The sequence below is a fragment of the Danio rerio genome, chromosome 7 (genome assembly GCF_052040795.2).
Source record: "Danio rerio strain M-AB ecotype USA chromosome 7, GRCz13ab, whole genome shotgun sequence".
NCBI classification, from domain to species: Eukaryota; Metazoa; Chordata; class Actinopteri; order Cypriniformes; family Danionidae; genus Danio; species Danio rerio.
Genome location: NC_141027.1, coordinates 73,255,001 through 73,272,794, shown reverse-complemented (window position 1 = coordinate 73,272,794; position 17,794 = coordinate 73,255,001). Strand labels below are relative to the sequence as shown.

The 17,794-nt window shown below is 34.3% G+C and overlaps 1 protein-coding gene across 3 annotated transcripts in view; it reads right to left on the bottom strand.

Annotated features, from left to right (window-relative positions):
• The window catches only part of sbf2 (SET binding factor 2), a 288,968-nt gene that overhangs the window by 171,202 nt on the left and 99,972 nt on the right, over positions 1–17,794 (bottom strand). For all 3 annotated transcript variants that reach the window (XM_087262128.1, XM_087262129.1, XM_087262130.1), the window contains exons 5-7: positions 16,643–16,753; positions 12,980–13,085; positions 721–853 (exon numbers count right to left, since the gene is read on the bottom strand). In XM_087262128.1, coding sequence (XP_087118254.1) covers positions 721–853; positions 12,980–13,085; positions 16,643–16,753 — 350 coding nt within the window. The remainder of the gene's footprint in view (positions 1–720; positions 854–12,979; positions 13,086–16,642; positions 16,754–17,794) is intronic.

Here is a 17,794-nt window from a genome sequence, read left to right as displayed (position 1 = left end):
AACTTGCGAAGTCTGAACTTACAAGAAGAGGATGCAGGACTGAACTGTGTGTGTTAGGCTACTTAATATTGAGGAAAAGCCCCAATCAGATAGGCGAACGTTTGCAGCCCCGCCTCCGTTTTCAGATGTCTCCGTCTTTCCCCATCCACACTGAGACGGAGCAGCAGCGTTTTAGAATGAAAACGGCCTCTCCAGCGTTTTCAAAAAGCTCCGTTTTCGGCGCTCGAGAACTCCGGCGTAGTGTGGACGGATGGCGTAACCGTAGCAAAACTTATGCGTTTTCAAACTAAAACGCACTAGTGTAAACGGGGCCTTAAAGACGCTGTATGACTGCAGATTAACCAACACGTCTCAATAAAGGAATTCTGCTTGTTTCGAGTCTCCTGGACTTGGTTCTCTCTTCCTTTCACTCATTTATTTTTATACAACACTAGTATTCAGTGACATTTAAAGGCTTAACTAGGTTAATTAGGCAAATCATTGTAAAATAGTGGTGTGTTCTGTAGACAACCAAAACAAATATTGCTTAAGAGGGCTAATAACATTGACCTTAAAATGTTTTTAAAAACATTTATTTTATTCTAGCTGAAATAAAACAAATAGGACTTTCTCCTGAAGAAAAAAATATTATAGGGAATACTGTGAAAAATTCTTTGCTCTGTTAAACATCCTTTTGGGGAATATTTGAAAAAGACAAAAGTAGCCCTAGTCTTGACTCACCTGTATTTAAGAGGAAACATGAGGGTCTCTAAGGCACGGCAGGCCTCTCCTAGTCTCTGATAGCTGGAAGAGTGGAACAAAACCTTGTGCTCCGTCAGAACTGCACAAAACAGACTAAGAACATTCTGGATTCCTGCAAGAGAAAAACAACACAATTGTACAAATACTTATGAAACATCAGCAACATTCACTTCAAATGAATAAACCATTTATTAAAACATGACTGAGGTTAATATAACATGTATGACAGTGAACTGAAATATATTATATTGCAATATATGTATAACAAAGCCCATATTAGACCTTGTTAGTTAGTTTAAAATGTAACAAACTGACACAAATAGGTTTTAGTGTAACATTAATTTATTCTGAAGTTTAATTGTTTATTATGTTTAACAGAAGCACATATTTGACAACTGACACCGATTGCAGACCAGCAAAGCACTATAATTTATGCAAATGTTGGATTTTTTTCCCCTTTTAATAGTGATGGCGATTGATTTTCTTGTAAAAATGTGTATAATTAATGAATTTAACCTCATTGAGACTAAAAAGCAAGCCATAAACTTGAACAAAACAAAAAAAACAAGCACAAATATATTTTATGTTGGGTATAAAAAAATAGAGATCAATGAGAGAGAATATAAAAACGAAATGGCATGAGGAAGGTGTATACATTACATGGAGAATAAGAATAAAACAGAGGTTTTGCCAAGAGTATATGCTAGCTAACTAACCAATTAAAATGTTTGAGGAGGATTGCTATGAAGAATATTAATATTAATAGGAAAAAGAAGAAAAAGAAAAAAATAATAAGTAAATGAAAATAATAAAAAGTAAAGAAAAAGTAAAAGAAAAAGAAAAAGAAGAATATGAAGAAAAAGAATAAGAGAGCAAGAAGAAAAAAAGAAAAAGAAAAATAAAGAGAAAAAGAAGTAAACAAAATAATAAAAAAAGTAAAGGTAAAAAGAAAAAGTAGAAGAAAAATAAAAGTAAAGGAAAAGAAGTCAAAAGAAAAGAAGAAAAAAGAAAAAGTAGAAGAAAAGAAAAAGAAAAAATAAGAAGTAAAAAGGGAAAAAAGAAAAAGTAGAAGAAAAAAGAAGAAAAGAAGAAAAAGTATAATAACAAAAAGAGTAAGTAAACAAAAAGAAAAAGACAAAAGTAAAAGTCAAAGAAAAAAAGGAAAAAGTAAAAGAAAAAGTAGAAGAAAAGAAAAAAAGAAAAAGTAAATGAAAAAGTAGAAGAAAAGAAAAAGAAAAACAGAAGAAACAAGAAAACGAACAAAAATAATAAGCAAAAGTATAAAGTATAATAAAACAAGAAGAAAACGAAAAAGAGGAAGAAAAAAAAGAAAAAAATAATAAGAAAAAGAAAAATAAGAAAAGAAAAAAGAAAAAGTGGAAGAAAAAAATTAAAATAAGAAAAATAAGTAAAGAAAAATAAGAAAAAGTAAAGAAAAAAGTAAAAAAAAAAATTGGGGGAAAAACAAGTAAAGAAAAAGTGAAAAAAAGAAAAGATGAAAAAGGAAGAAGAAAAAGAATGAGTAAGCAAAAGGAAAAAAGTTGAAAAAGAAAAAAGAAAAAATGACGAAGAAGGGAAAAAGGAAAAAAGAAAAAGTAGAAGAAAAGAAAAAGACGAACAAAAATAAGGAAAAAATGAGAACTACAAGAAGAAAACGAATAAGTAAACAATAATAAAAAAGAAAAAGAAGAAAAAAGAAAAAGTAGAAGAAAGGAAAAAGAAGAAAAAGTGAAACAACAAAAATGTAAAAAAGAAGTAAAGAAAAAAGTAAAAAATAAATAAACTTCATCCAAGCAAATTAATGACACCAACATCTTTTACAAAGCAAGAAGCTGCAAAACAATCAAGATCATCTAAAAGCCGTAGTTCATTATTAATGTGTCCACACTGGCATCTGCAAACATCTTCTGGGTTTACTTCCGTTGTTTGAGATAATGGCATTAGCCAATCAGAGAATGCATGCAAATAAACAACGATATTAATTCATTTACATTCCAGTCTCTATCGTGATGGTGCAAATAATGCCCCAAGAATGTCCAATATGAAACAGCATCATAAATCATATGTCAAAACTCCTCAACGGGAGTCATCTGAAAGAAAGCGAGAGATAAAAGTTTACAGTTCCTGTTTTTGTTTGTCATCAACATACCAGTGAAGCTATTAATCACAAGCTCGGCAGAAACAGAGACAGCCAACCATTAACAGACGTATCCGCAGTGCTGCCGGGGTCAGCGTTCCTATTATGTCTGTGTCAAACTCTGATACGCACCAATAAACAGGAACTAGATATGAAAATTCACATTGTCTGTCCTGTTGACCAAATACCTGAATCCAACAATGAGCAAAGAGAGGATGAAATGTTTGGGAACATGGCATACTTGTCATTCCTGTAGACCAGTTTTAGAAACATCGGAAGTCATTGTGAATGCTGAATCGTGGTTTCTAGCACGTTGCTATGCAGTTGCTAAGGTGCCTATATGAATGATTAGCTGCTCACGATTGGGCTGTTTAGTCTGGATGTAACTGCAGGTAAATGTTTGCCATCTACTTTGATTTAGTTTAGAGTTTAAAAAGGTGAACACTTTTATAATTTAATGATAATAACACTAATTATTAGCACCAATGACACGTGATATGTGGCTTTGAGTGTCTGTCTCATCACAAAGGTGCAAACAATACTGACATATAGTCTACAATTCTTGCACAACCTGCAGTTTTATCTGTTATCTCTCTCTTTTGGTTGTACCCAATTTAAACGTGAGATTTTGGAAACTTAAATTTAGCGGGAACGGTTGAGTCAAAGGCCGAACATATGGCGGGAACGCTCAGGTGCAGAAATAAACCTGGCGAGAGAAAATAAAAAGTAGAAGAAGAAAAAGAACAAGAAAAATTTGAAAAATGAAGAAAAAAGAAGAGCAAAAGGAAGAAAAAAAGAAGAAAGGGAAGAAAAAGGAAAAGTAGAAAAAATTGAAGAAGAAAATGAACAGCAAGAGGAAAAAGAAGAAAAAGAAGAAAAAGAAGAAAAACAAAAAGAAGAAAAAAAGTCGAAGACGGAGAAAAAAGAAAAAAATGAAAAGAAAAAGAAGAAAAATAACAAAAAGAAAAAAGAAAAGGAAGAAAAAGAAGAAAGAAATAGTAGAAGAAAAAGAAAAAATTGTTGAAGACGGAGAAAAAAGAAAAAAATTAAAAGAAAAAGAAGAAAAAGAAAAGAAAAGAAAAAAGAAAGGGAAGAAAATGAAGAAAAAGAAATAGTAGAAGAAAAAGAAAAAGAAGAAAAAATAAGAAAAGAAGGAAAAGGAAAGAAGAAAAGTAGAAAAAAAGAAGAAGAAGAAAAATAAGAAAAACAAAAATGAGAAAAGAAAAATAAGACAAAGATGAAGTCGGAGGATGAAGAAAAAGAATGAAAAAATAAAAGATGAAGAAAAGAAGAAAAAACTGAAAGAATAATAAAAAGAACAGAACAAAAGAACAGAAAGAAAATAGGAAATAAGAAAAAATAAGAAAAGGAAAAGCCTCGGCTCTGTTGGCGTTTCTGTGTGGGGTTTGCATGTTCATCCCTGCGTTCGCGTGGGTTTTCTCCGGGTGCTCCGGTTTCCCCCACAGTCCAAAGACATGCGGTACAGGTGAATTGGGTAGGCTAAATTGACCGTAGTGTATGAGTGTGAATAAATGAGTGTGTGTGGATGTTTCCCAGAGATGGGTTGCGGCTGGAAGGGCATCCGCTATATAAAAACGTGCTGGATAAGTTGGCAGTTCAATCCACTGTGGCGACCCCAGATTAATAAAGGGACTAAGCCGACAGGAAAATAAATGAATTAAGAAAAGGAAAAGTAGAAAGGTGAAGATAGAGAAAAGGGAAAAAAAAGTATGAAACAAGAAAAAGCAACAAAAAAAGAAGAAGAAAAAGAACAGAAAAAAAGAACAAAGAAAAAGGAAAAATAAAAAGAAAAGGTTGAAGAAACAAGAAAAAGAAAAGAAAAAAGAAAAAGAAAAAGTACAAGAAAGAAAATAAAAAAGAAGAAAAGGAAGGAAAAAGAAAAAGTAAAAGGAGAAAAAGAAAAAGAAGAAATAAAGAAAGAAAAGATATAGAGCAAAAAAGCACTGGAACCAAGATGGAGCCCTGGGACACAAGTGGTTTCCAGCATATTCCTGTGCAGTTGCTAGGAATATGCTAGTATCCAAGCTAACTATGTGAATGACCAGCTGCTCCCGATTGGTCTGTTTTGTCTGGATGTAATTGCAGGTAATTGTTTGCCATCTACTTTGATTTAGTTTATAGCTTAAGCCTGGACACTTATAATTTAATGGGATTTTAAAAGATATATAATAGAATGCTGTTTTCATGGCAATTATGACAGTCAATTTCCCCAGAGGTAACAGATACAAAGCAAAAAGCAAAAAGCAATGGAGCCAAAACAGAGCCCTGGGAGAAAGTGAGAAGATGAATAATTTAAAAAATGTTGAACTCTTACAGAGAAAGCCAGTCTAGTAAATAAGAGGAAACCAATTCAGGGCTGTTCCAGAAATACCAACCTGCTGTCTTAGTCTCTCTCAACTATTATACAGTGATAAACTGTATCAAAGGCAGCGGTGAGATCCAATAAAACCAGTGCAGAGCATTCTCCTGCATTCGCTTTGCATTAACACGTCATTAAAAACTCTAAGAAGTGCAGTTACAGATGAGTACATACCCGATCTCGGTTTCGCCTCCGGCCCCAAAAATACAACAACACGTTTCATAATCTTGTTTGTGAGGCATGCAGAAAATCTCTTTCTGACCTGGTGACATTTACTTATCTTTTGGAACGGCTACACATTTCTGACCCGTGCACAGACAGGGACAGAAAGAGATGCAAACAATAAACAGGGAGTCTTATAATGGCAAATGTTCCTCTATTTCTCATGGTGAGAGACAGGCCATCCTCCAGACCTCACTCGGTGACCTCTCCGCAACCTCATTCGGTTATATCATTGTAGTCGTTTGAGTTGCAGAGACAAGCAGTCAAATATTTCGCAGAACAGATCAGCCACTTTTGACACTCATAAACAATTGTAAAGTCCTCGTGCTGCAGGTATTATGAGGTTTGCTAAAGGTGCAGCAGCCGTGCAGTGAGGGGTTTGCGTCTTTAATAATCTACGACAGTTTGCATTCATTAAACAGTAAGAATGATTAATAAATCCATATGAAACTGTCCTTTAAAAGTCACATCTTGTCTTTAGTTTTGGGCTCTGGCACACTTTACACTCACACTACAAGGGCCCTATCATACACCCGGCGCAGTGTGGCGCAAGGCACGGCGCAGTAGTCTTTTGGTAGTTTCAGCTTGGCGCAAGAGTCGTTTTGAGGCGTTGTGATACGCTGTTTAAATAGCAAATGCATTAGCGCTCATTTGTGCGCCCATAGGCGTTCTGGTCTAAAAAGGAAGGCGTTCTGAGGCGGACCGCTGGCGCGTTGCTATTTTGAGAAACTATAATAGATTTTTCATTAGACCAAAACTAACCCAGAGTTGCGCCTCGCTTACGCACTGCTTAATACGCACAAGAGAGCAATAGGCAAATATCTTTACATATGAAAAATGTAAATATTAAGGATATATATAGGATATAATAAGACTAGATATAGAATATAAATATAAAGGATTAAAATATTACAAAACATATTATTTTCTAGCCTACATAAATATGAAAAATCACTGCTTTTATGTCTTCTTCATCTAGGGAGGCTTTTTCAGTTCATTCATAACAATTTGCTTTTGTATAATGTTATTATTATTAGCAGTTTTATTTATTATATCCATATTTATATTTGTTTTATTAAAAACAAGCTTAGATTTGCCCACCTGTCAGGTTTTAGACCATATGGGGCACAGCATGTGTTTTAGGATATAACTCAGGTTTTTGAGCACATTTTGTTATTATTGTTCATTTATTCATTTGCTGGAAATTAGAACTGAATTTAGAAATAGTTTTAAAATGAATATTTGCGCTTAACAAACAAAAGTATTTATTTATAGACTAATTGATGTCTGTGCGTAAAGGTTTCCCTATCCAAGAGCAAAAGTGAAAGTGATCCATTATCTCTCATTCTCACGCAGTAGATGCTCTGTTTAACAGTTTTCTGTTTAAAAAACTGTTAACTGTTTGCTAGTGAAATGCTCATTTTTTCCACTTAGACTTACTTTACGTCCTGTAAATAGCTAATGCGCTCTTGGCGCAACGCAGCTGGCTCTTAAAGGGAATGGGTGATGAGATTCTAATTGGTTTATTCTCAAAACACACCTATAACTCATTAAGAAAATAAACTCAACCCTTTTAGAACATGCGCCGCGGCGCAAGGCAGATTTCACGTCCTTAAATTAGCAAAAGCGTTTGCGCCCTGAAAGCGTTTGCGCCCTGCGTTTTGCGCTCTGCGCATGGACCGTCAGAATAGAGCCCCAAGTGTACCGCGCCAAAGCCCAAGTCAACCGCGCTCTGGCACACCTCTTCCAACCGGGCCAGGGCCAGCCAACTGAACCATGCCTGAGCCTGATTCAGAGCACTCGCACTTCCATGAAACGGGCCTGGGCAAGGTTCGGATAGCATAGTGTGAGTAGGCCCTTATTTAACACTTTTAAGTCCTGAATGTTTAAGCGAGATGTTCAAGAGATCATCTCCATGCAAAAGAAGGACACTAGTGCATGAATCTATGGTAAATTGGACATAAACTATTATGGTTAGCATTTGCGAACAGCTTTTTTTAATATATGGGTTACAAACGTTGACGTAACCAGTCTAAAAATATGCGGTCTAGCCAAGGACAAGTCTCGATCCAGGGGAGTCAAGAAGGCCTGTTTCGTTGATAAATCTGTTGTTGATTCACACAGGAGAACAGAGGACACGAGGTGGAGCATAAATTAGACAAAGGAGATCAACATGACATTTTTATTAGCTCATGTGGGTCGGCATGTTGCTGGGATATTACAGGCTTAAGTAACTTTTAGATCAGTCCCAGAAGTACCAGGGATCTGGGAGGATGAGACATTGACATGATGCTCTTATCGTGGAGCAGGCAAAGAGAATGGTATTTGTTATGGGGTTTCTTCCTCTGTTAGGTCAAAGACTGTCTTACAAGCCCACATCTGAACTTTCTATTGGCGGACAAAGAGAAGGTATTAATGATCTTGACACACATCCAGGATGGTTTCTTATTTCCAGAACATCTTAAAACATCTTGGAGCGCAAGAGATTGTTTTTACTTGCTGTTTGAATGTAGTCTGAGCATTTATTTCAGGAAAATTGCTGACTGATAATATCAACATCAAACATGTGGTAATGTTTAGGATAGTTCACCCAAAAATGAAAATTCTGTCATCATTTATAACTGGCTGAATGATCCCTTTAAAAAATTAATAATTCAACAAATTCTCACCTACAACTTGTCACATATTGAAGCACGATCAAGACCCCTTTTGCATAATTATTGACCCCTTTAGGTAGTCCTTCAGCGTTATATTTCTATCCTTTTAGGCATCAAACAACTTTATTCTGAGATGAACAGATGGGATTACCTTAAGCATCCACTTTACTGCTCAGATCTTGTGGTACGTTTACACCAAATGCGGATGAAGTCAAGCGCAAGTGATTTACATGTTAAGTCAATGTAAAGATGCAATAAGATTTCATGCAGCACTATTTGCGTGAATGAGGTCGTGCAAATGACTCGAATTATGTGAATGACTCTGTGCTAATTGAGCGTTTAGGCCGTTTGACGTGTTTAACGCGTGATTCAAGAAAATCGATCAGGTTGAAAAATCGTAACTTTGGCAATTTGCACAATTCGCTCAAGTTAAAAAAAAATCAGAACTTTGGCAATTCGCATAATTCACTCTAGTTGAAAAATCAGAACTTTGGCAAATTGCACAAATCGTTCGGGTTAAAAAAATCAGAACTTTGGCAAATCGCACAAGTTGAAAAATCTGAAATTTTCGCAATTCACACGAATCGATCAAGTTGAAAAAACTTAACTTTGTCAAATCGCTTAAGTTAAAAAATCTGAACTTTGGCAAATCGCACAAATCGATCAAATTGAAAAATCTGAACTTTGGCAAATCGCATGAACCGATCAAGTTGAAAAACCATAACTTTGGCAAATCGCACGAATTACTCAAGTTGAAAAATCAGAACTTTGGCAAATCGCACGAATCGCTCACTTTAAAAAATCAGAACTTTGGCAAATAGCACGAATCGATCAAGTAAAAAAATCAGAACTTTGGCAAATCGCACAAATCGATCAAGTTGAAAAATCAGAACTTTGGCAAATTGCACGAATCGATCAAGTTGAAAAATCAGAACTTTGGCAAATCGCACAAATCGATCAAGTTAAAAAAAATCCGAACTAGTTGGTGTCCTGAACTTATTAAAATAAGTTAAAGCAACATAAAAATATTTGTTGTCATATCTTTTTGACATAATTAAAAAAAAAATTATTTGTTTTAAAAAGATATTAGGTTTATTCGAGCAAAAGATTTTAAAAATATTTTGAATGGAATGGATAATGGAAAAGATTTTTAATTAAACTAAAAGAGAAAAATAGTACACTGGGTTGTTGTAACCAAATGTTGAGCCAAACATATGGACAAACTGTTTTTTACTTATGCAAAGTTATCTTAATATTTTGAGTCAGTTTGACTGATGTAAGTTTAGATGACTATAAAATGTATTTGGTTCAACTAAAAAAATGTAAAGCAGATAGATTTTTTAGTGTTGGCTCAAAAAAGTGTCATTTAAATTTAATTGTAAAAGAAAAAAATAACTCAATGTTTGGCTTGACCACATTTGACCCAACGTTGGGTTACAAAAACAGCATTTTTAGTACATATTTAAATTATATAAAGGCAATAATACAGGGATCAATTTTATAATCCAAAAATATCTCAAAAATGAGCTTCATTTTCTTGACATAATTCCTTTTTCCTGTTTTGGAGGATATCATTTTAGGGGTTAAACACAATCCAGATCTTAACAAGCTTTGTAAGATTAACCCTTTAAGACGACAAGGCAACTGATTCATATATTAGAGTGTTTAGACAGACATCAACATAAATAAAAAGATTAAGGGGTCATCGGAATTACCAAGATTGTTTAGATTGAGTGTCATTAATCAGAGATCAACATAAATCCTTTATAAAAGACGAGAAACCTCAGCAAACTGCAATGAAAAAAATCCACATTAGCCCATGTACAAGTTGAATAGTTCAAGTCAAATTCTGGCCAAAATAAGTCATGACCAATCCTAAAAACAGCACAAATTGTGATATTAAATGACAGAAAATGAGAAAAAGTAATTTCTCAAGTTGCACAAGACAATAATAGCGCCAAATCCAAACCTTTCATTTTAATTGACAGATGTACAACATGTGTTTTGTTTGCACAATCTGAAAAATCTAATCTTGCAAGCTCACTAAAAGCCTTAAGGATGTTAACGTGGTGCTAATTGGTACAAGACTGATTTGCAGCTGGATGGTAGTTCAACATAATAAAGTTGTGCGTGCGTGTATGTCCAAATCAATTCAGCTGAACGTCGAACAGCATACATTCCTCACCATTCATCCATAATAAGCACTTATTTTCATCTCGCTGAATGAATGACGTGTATTTCTTGAATTTTCTGTCTTCGTTTAACAAGATCTGACACTTTTGACTGATCACTGTACTCTTTAAAACCATGAGTGCATTCGTAAGTTGTGAAAGACTGAGTGGAATGAGTTGGTTTTTTGTGTGTACTTCTGCATACAGAACGAAAGGTGCAGCCAATGTGACTTAATCACTATGGAACTAGTATACACATGAGGGAATTGACTATTTTATGACAGGAACAGAAAACAAATCTATCATTGGTTTGCCCCATACTGCATCCTTCAAATTGAATACAAATGCTTACATTAATAATTATACTCAAACGACACTTTATTTAGTACCAGTGATGGGAATGACTATAAACAAATGGCATTATAAAAAAAAAATTCAGAAATGACTAATCAAATAAATGATTGCTTCCCCCATTACAATGTCTGTTACTGACAATTACTGACATATGATTTGATAACTGAGCTTACTGAAGTTTTCATCTGAATAGGCTCTGTATACGTTAGTCTCTGTCAGCCTGAGGGAGTGGGGGACATATCTGATGATGATTGGCATGTGTATGTGTGTAGGGGTAAGACAATGACATAACTAATGATGATTGGCATGTGTGTTTGTGTGTAGGGGTGAGACCAGCGTTTGGTAAGTTACCCTAAAAAAGTAATTTTTTAATAATTACTTATTACATTATTACAATTAGCCGGCAGCTAGCTCTCTGCAACTCCCATATTGTCGCCCACTGAAGCTAAGCAGGGTTGAGTCTGGTCAGTACCTGGATGGGAGACCACATGGGAAAGCTAGTTTGCTGTCGGAAGTGGTGTTAGTGAGACCAACAGGGGGTGCTGAACCTGCGGTCTGTGTGTGTCCTAATGCCCCAGTTTATTGATAGGGACTCTATACTGCTCAGTGAGCCGATGAGACGTTAAACCGAGGTCTAAAAAGATTAAGGGTTTAACTCCGGTATCTTGGCCACATTTGCCCTCTGTCCATCATGGCCTCCCAACAATCCCCATATCATAACTGGCTTCATCACTCTGTCTCCCCTCCACTAATCAGCTGATGAGTTTAATGTGAATAAAAGTGAGGACGGGAAGAGAGGTTGCGGACGCCGCCCTCCCTACTCTATGAACACGCCAGCCCTGCTGCCATCACATCTTCTAGGTGGATGTTGCACAGCGGAGGTGGATGAGGATATTCCCCCCAAAAATGTGTAAAGTGTTTAGAGTGTCCAGAAAAGCGCTATACAAACGTAAGGAATTATTATTATTATTTGTATTTAAATTACTTTTCTAATTACTTTGCCTGAAAACTTATTCAATAAGTCATTTAATTACTTGAATAAATTCTAATCCACATAAATCTCATAGCATAGACAATAGAAATAGAATTCTTTAAATTTGAGTAAACAGGATTTTTTAGTTTTGTTTTAAATAAATTTGCACTTCAGATTTGAACAATAAATGAATCAAAACGAGACGTTTAAAACTAATGACACTATATTTTATACATGAATACTGGCATAAATTTCATTGTTTATTGAGCATGTTCAGTTGTCGGAAAAGATAAAACTTTACTTGACTGTACTTAATTGAATTAATATTAAAAAAATCTGAATAACAATAAATATATATATATATATATATATATATATATATATATATATATATATATATATATATATATATATATAGACAATTATATACACAATTTATACCTCAAATTGTGATGAACTAAGTTCTCCCATTTCTTTTATTAAGCATATGCAATTGTCTTGATAAATGGTGCTCTTTAGTTGAACAATAAAATTATTCTGCAAAATTTATATTACTCTGCTTCTCTAAATTTATTTATATAGAATATAATACAATTATATTTAAGTACAATATTTAAGGCGACTATACTGTAAGCAACTGTAGTTAAATAGTGGGAAAAGGGAAGAGTAATCCCTTCTTTTTTTATTTTTGAAGAAAAGTGATCTAATTTTAGTAACTACTTTGTAACAAATTATATTCAACACTGAGTGAGACAATGACATAACTGATGATGATTGGCTATGAATGCAGATAGCACTTTCAAAGGAGTTAATGAAGCTTCTGCATTAAAGCAATTAGCCTTTTTCACACTTCTGGGTCTTGGCTGCTTGTTTCCAAAGGGCAACGGTTTCTCTATAGACAACTATACAATAGCATAACAAGTGTTGCTGTAGCGTCCCTCAGAAAAAAAAAAAAAAATCTGCCAATTCTGTCTGGCCCTGCTTCCAAGCCCAAACATGCAAACTGTTTGCCCCCCTCTCTCTCTTTTCCAGCCTAAAGGCCACAACTACATGTTGTATCTGTAAATAGGCAAGTGTGTGAACATGGCCAAGAGCAGTGGTCAAGTAACTTTTGTAAATGTATTCAGGTGAAATGTGCAAAAAAAAAAAGTGTCAATTGTTCTCTATTATGCTCATATGACTCCTCTCGACAACAACATGTTTACAGGAAGGGAGATAACGTGGAACTATAAAGGACAGGAGATGTCTGCATAAATATGGGAAAGATAAAAAAAAGTGCATCAGAGAACAGTTAAGAGGTGGAGAATACTTCTAGCCTTTTTACAGAAGTAAAAAGGTACTTACCTAACTGCTGGAAGAGAAGTGCTATGCTTTTACTGCTGACCGGCAAGCTATCATTCAGTGGGGTCTGGATGAGCTGACGGTCCCCCGCTCCCAATGAAAAGAGTTTCTGAAAAGAGCAAAATATTTAAAAAAAATAATATTCCGCTATAGTCAAAATTGTTAGTGCTGTTTAAAGAGACATTTTTTCAACATATTTTTAAACATAATAGATTTATTTATTAATAAAAAAACAACATTTCTAATAACTGATTTCTTTGTTTTTGCCATGATGGCAACATAAAATTTTACTACAGCATAGTTAATTTTCAAGGTAATAGTCTTCAGCTTAAAGTGCAATTTAAAGGCTTAACTAGGTTAATTAGGCAAGTTATTGGATAACAGTGGTTTGTTCTGTAGCTAATTGAAAAAGTAAAGGGGGCTAATCATATTGACCTTAAAAATTTTACAAATAAATAATTATATTAATTTTCTTTCCAGCAAAACTATAGAAAATACTGTGAAAACCCCCTTGCTAAACATCACTTGGGAAATATTTGAAAACATACTTTAATAAAAGAAAAAAACTTGACCTTTTCAAATAATAAAACTGCATCATAATACGCTTTTTTTAATCACAAACTGCATGTTTCTGACAACTGTAGAAAGTTTAATTTTGGAAATAAATGTTGGAATCTTATTTTAATGTGCTGGTAAGAGTGACAAAATGTTAAATGACCCCTTTTTACAGCTTAGATTACAAAATTTGAAAGAAAAGAAAAAAGAAAAGAAAGTAAAAGGAAGAGAGAAAGACAGAACAAATGAACTTTTGCTGTGAAACAGAACGAAATTAATGGATTTAAGAAAGAAAGAGCAATTGAATAAAACAAAAAACAGAATAAAATAAAAAGATTGAAGATCGTACGAACAAATGACCAAATGAACGAACGAACATATAACCAAGTGAACGAGCGAATGAACAGGCATTTTTTTTGTAAAGTAGAATGAAATAAATAGATTTAAGAGAGAAAGAAAGAAAGAAAGAAAGAAAGAAAGAAAGAAAGAAAGAAAGAAAGAGCAATTAAGTTATTTTTTTAAAATGACAAAATAAAAAGATTGAAGAACGAACAAAAGAACAAACAACCGACTGACCGATCAAACAAACAAACAAACAAATGACTGAATGACTGAACGAACGAATGAATGAACGACCATATGACCAAGTGAACGAACAAATAAACAACAAAAAATGAATAAATGAACAAGCATTTTTTTGTGTAGTAGAATGAAATGGATTTAAGAAAGACAAAAGAAAGACGAAAGAAAAAAAGAAAGAAAGAAAGAAAGAAAGAAAGAAAACGAACAAACATTTATTGTAAAACAGAATGAAATTAGTAGATTTAAGAAAAATAAAGAAAGAAAAAGAAAAAAATACAAAAAAGCATCTACATACTACTTAGCCAAAGAAAAATGAATGAATGAAGTATGTGTGTGTGTGTGTTTTTTTCTTGTATCTTGGCTCTTGCATTGAAAAAAGCAGTGGACGTGCATTGAACAGAGCCAATGGGATGCACATGGTCTGTTTCATGAACAGATGCGCTGGAGTCTCATGACACATTCCAAGTGGATAGAGTTAGACTTGCACTGAAAGATGAATATATACCTCTCCTGAGGTCTGTTTATAACTTACACCCTGTTTGATCACAATAATGCCACTATCCAGCTGGGGAAAATAATGCTTTCTGGAAGAATTTTACATTTTATTGGTGAACTGTATGAAAAACAACACGGTACACTGAGGATTTCAACACTAAAGCCTACAAAAGCCTGCGGTCTGCATACATATATTTCCCTTGAAACCAATATCTGCATGTTAAAATATATATATATATATATGGAGATGTATTCATTTAGCTTGATTTATAGGAGCAAAATGTACAATAAAGTATAGATATAGAAACTTTGTGTGAAGAGAAAACACAGAATGAGACATGAAGAGTTCAGATGCTAAAACCTCTAAGTGACATCTGAAATGTTCTTCCAAAATGAGCATTTTTCTCAGCCTCCAATATTTTTATGTAGTTATTTCCCTTTAAAGGCAATGCAAATGGCCAATTTTGCCATAAAAGTGGATTAACTGAACATACACACAGGAGCTTGCAAATAATGCTCATTTTAAAAGAAAATTTCAGATGGCATTTAGAGGTTTTTGCATCTGAACTCTTAATATTGTGTTGCATCTAAAGGGACAGTTCACCCAAAAATTACAATTCTGTTATCAGTTACTCACCCTTGACTTGTTCCAAACCTGTTTTAGTTTTTTTATTTACTTTAAACTTTGAAGAAAACGATGATATTACGGAAGAACAATGGGAGGATATTTTAAAGACGGCCCACTCTTCTTCTATATGCGCCAGACATGGCCTAATGAGGTGCTCCATAAAGCTCATTTGACCAATGCCAAATTAGCCAAATTTCTCTCTGATAGAAGTGATGGGAATTGCCCCCAATTTAAAATTTTCTTTTTCAGTGTTTTTGACACATTTCAAAAATCTATTAACTTAAATCTAAACCCTAACCCCTTGAGAGCCCATTTTGGCATTTCAGAAAGAGTTAACTTGAATGTTGCACCTCGCCAGGTTATTGCTTTTTCTGCTCTTCTAGCTAGACGAGCCATCCTTATCAAATGGAAACAAGTGATTCCTCCATCACATGACATGTGAATCCGAGAAATCTATAGTTACATAAAACTTGAAAAATTAAGATGTTTACTCTCAGGATCTCTCAAATCTTTTTACAAGAGCTGGAACCCTGTGTTAGACTATATCAAAGGCTTACCCTGTTCAGTTGATTTCAGATCTAATACACAGTAATTAATTGGAAAGCGGAAATATTGACTCCTTAATCGTAAACTTGCTCAATTATTATTTTTTTTTAAAGAATTTTATTTTTATTTTTAATTTATTATTATTATTTTTTATTTCAGAGGATATGTTAACTTATAATTTATACATTTAATTTATTTTATTTTGAGGGGATAGTGAGAAAATAAGAAAAATAAAACAGTCTGTATTTTTTTTTCTATGTTGTATTGTATACTATGATGTATTGTCTTGTTAAACACCAATAAAAATTAAAAAAATATAAAAATAACTTTGAAGAAAACATTTTTAAGCACACTTTATTTCATTGATCCTTTTCTATTGAAGATATTTTGAAGAAAGCTAAGCTGAAAACTAAGCTGAAAACCCGCAATTAATGACTTCCATAGTATTTCTGTTTTTCTAACTATGAAAGTCAATGGTTACTGGTTTTCAACATTCTTCAAAATATCAAAATATAAAACAGAAAAAAGAAACTCCTGAAGGTTTGTAACCACTTGATGGTGAAGTAAACTTTCATTTTAGGGTGAACTATTTCTTTAAGAAAAAGTGTGAAGTATAGGATGCTAAAATCTGACCATGAGAGCTTCATTTAGTAATATTGTATCCCTAAACCCTCTCTTGTTGAACCCTAAAGCCCTTTCCAACTCTCTGGAGTCGTCAGTGAAAACAATACGCAATCTGAGAAACCCTGCACTGGCTAAGATGCCATCCTCTGGGTGCACAGATGCACGAATGAACCAGGGCTAACCCTCAGCGCCTACAGGGGTCACGTGAGGAATTCTCTGCTTAAGTAAAGTCTGACCTGGGAACCTCCAGCCAATGGGACAAAGCACGTGAAGAGGTTTGCCACCAGCCCTTCCAGAGGGAAGTTCAGGCTGTCGATGTACACAGTGTAGATCAACCCCAAACAGCCCTAGGAGAAAACAAGAAGAATAACATAAATATACATAAATAGCATACATAAATGGTCCTCACTTTAGATTGGGTCATAAAACTGGATGGAAAACTGGAACGCAGCAGCACGAGTGGTCTTTAATGAACCTAAAAGAGCACATGTCACTCCGCTACTCATCCGTTTGCACTGGCTGCCAGTTGCTGCTCGCATCAAATTCAAAGCTCTGATGTTTGCTTACAAAGCGACTTCTGGCTTTGCTCCTTCTTATCTGCTCTCACTTCTGCTGATTTATTTGCCCTCCAGAAACTTGCGTTGTGTGAATGAACGTCGCCTCGTGGTTCCATCCCAAAGAGGGAAGAAATCACTTTCCCGAAGTCTCGCATTCAATCTGCCCAAATGGTGCAATGAACTCCCTAACTGCATCAGAACGGCAGAGTCACTCGCTATCTTCAAGAAACGACTAAAAACTCAACTATTTAGTCTCCACTTTCCAACGTAATCTGCAATTGCCTCTCTGGCTCCACCCCTAACTGTACTACAAAAAAAAGAAAAAAAAAGAAGAAATTACTAATGTTTTGCTTGTTACACTTTACACATCTGAAACTTGCCTACAGCACTTATTCATTGTTGCTCTTATAGTTGTGTAAATTGCTTCCTTGTCCTCATTTGTAAGTCGCTTTAGATAAAAGCGTCTGCTAAATGACTAAATGTAAATGTAAATGAATGAAATTGAGCTAAAAAAGCATTTATCAACATACTCTACCTGACCTATACCTATTGTCGCCTATCCAAGTTTTAGGAACAACAAATACTAATTTAGTTGATGATTTGGTATTAGAAGTGGCTAATATGAAAGGCAAAGGCCTCTAGATTACGCTTATTCATTCATTGCTGGCTGAAAAAGTTAGCTGTGTATATAGTCTATCATCACATATTGTAGCACAAATGATTCAAATCCCTAACCTCAAGTAGTATTAAAGCTTTCTTCAGCAAACATTAATGACATTTGTTTATAAATAGTCACAATAAAAAACACAGGGACATAGTTTGTGACCATAA